Source organism: Pinus tabuliformis, chromosome Q, assembly GCF_031772625.1.
Source record: "Pinus tabuliformis cultivar Carrire ecotype Pingquan chromosome Q, CPIR1, whole genome shotgun sequence".
NCBI lineage: Eukaryota > Viridiplantae > Streptophyta > Pinopsida > Pinales > Pinaceae > Pinus > Pinus tabuliformis.
Genome location: NC_142296.1, coordinates 293,807,980 through 293,808,757, shown reverse-complemented (window position 1 = coordinate 293,808,757; position 778 = coordinate 293,807,980). Strand labels below are relative to the sequence as shown.

Here is a 778-nt window from a genome sequence, read left to right as displayed (position 1 = left end):
ATCATAAGATCTTTTAATTTTAGTTTTGGATGCTACATTTTGTGAGGTGCTTTCAGTTAAATTTTGTTAACCTGCATTTTTGTGTTTGCTTGGAATCATTGTGCTCTCAGAATTGTACCTTTGCACGTCTCAGTAGATGCAACTGAAAGTCAGAGTCTTGATAAAGTTTCTTTGGAGGATTTCAGTAAGATAGCTGTAAATGGACAGTTAGATGAACTGATGAACAGTGCTCTAAATGGAGCATTGGGTCAGGCTCCAAGTGTATCAATTTACAGTCCAGCAAGTGGTGGAAGAAGAGCTCTAAGTAGTAGGTAATGTAAAGTTATCTTTCGTTTTTTGTACTAAATGAGATGATAACTTTTGTCAATTTCAAATAGTTATATCTTGGTAAGGTTTTGAATTTCCAGTACTTGTTTGTGTTCACTAAAGTTCTAAGATCAAAGATATCATTCTATTGGAACCTGCAACTGAATCACTTCTTTCCTACTTTCCAAGCTCTTAATTCATTATCTGGTTTCATCATACGAAGCTGATGTCCTCTAATGAAGCAACGTAATGGGTGAAGTTTTAGTTGTAGACATAATTAGTGACATTCAGAAGAATATTCACTTATTTGGAGGGAATCTTCCTTTGGTACCTTTTGACATCATTGTAGTCTACAGACTTTGGAGTATTTATTATGCAATTAGTTATTTGAAATATTATGTGTCCCATTTTATTAAATAATAGTGGAATTATTGCTATTAATTTCAATATGTTTCCCTTATTTGGTCTGTTG

The 778-nt window shown here is 33.3% G+C and overlaps 1 protein-coding gene across 3 annotated transcripts in view; it reads left to right on the top strand.

Moving 5' to 3' along the window:
- The window catches only part of LOC149219376 (GDP-mannose transporter GONST1-like), a 297,856-nt gene that overhangs the window by 41,600 nt on the left and 255,478 nt on the right, over window positions 1–778 (top strand). For all 3 annotated transcript variants that reach the window (XM_089384353.1, XM_089384352.1, XM_089384354.1), the window contains exon 2: window positions 111–311. In XM_089384353.1, the coding sequence (XP_089240479.1) occupies window positions 220–311 (92 nt within the window). In that variant the 5' untranslated portion in view covers window positions 111–219. The remainder of the gene's footprint in view (window positions 1–110; window positions 312–778) is intronic.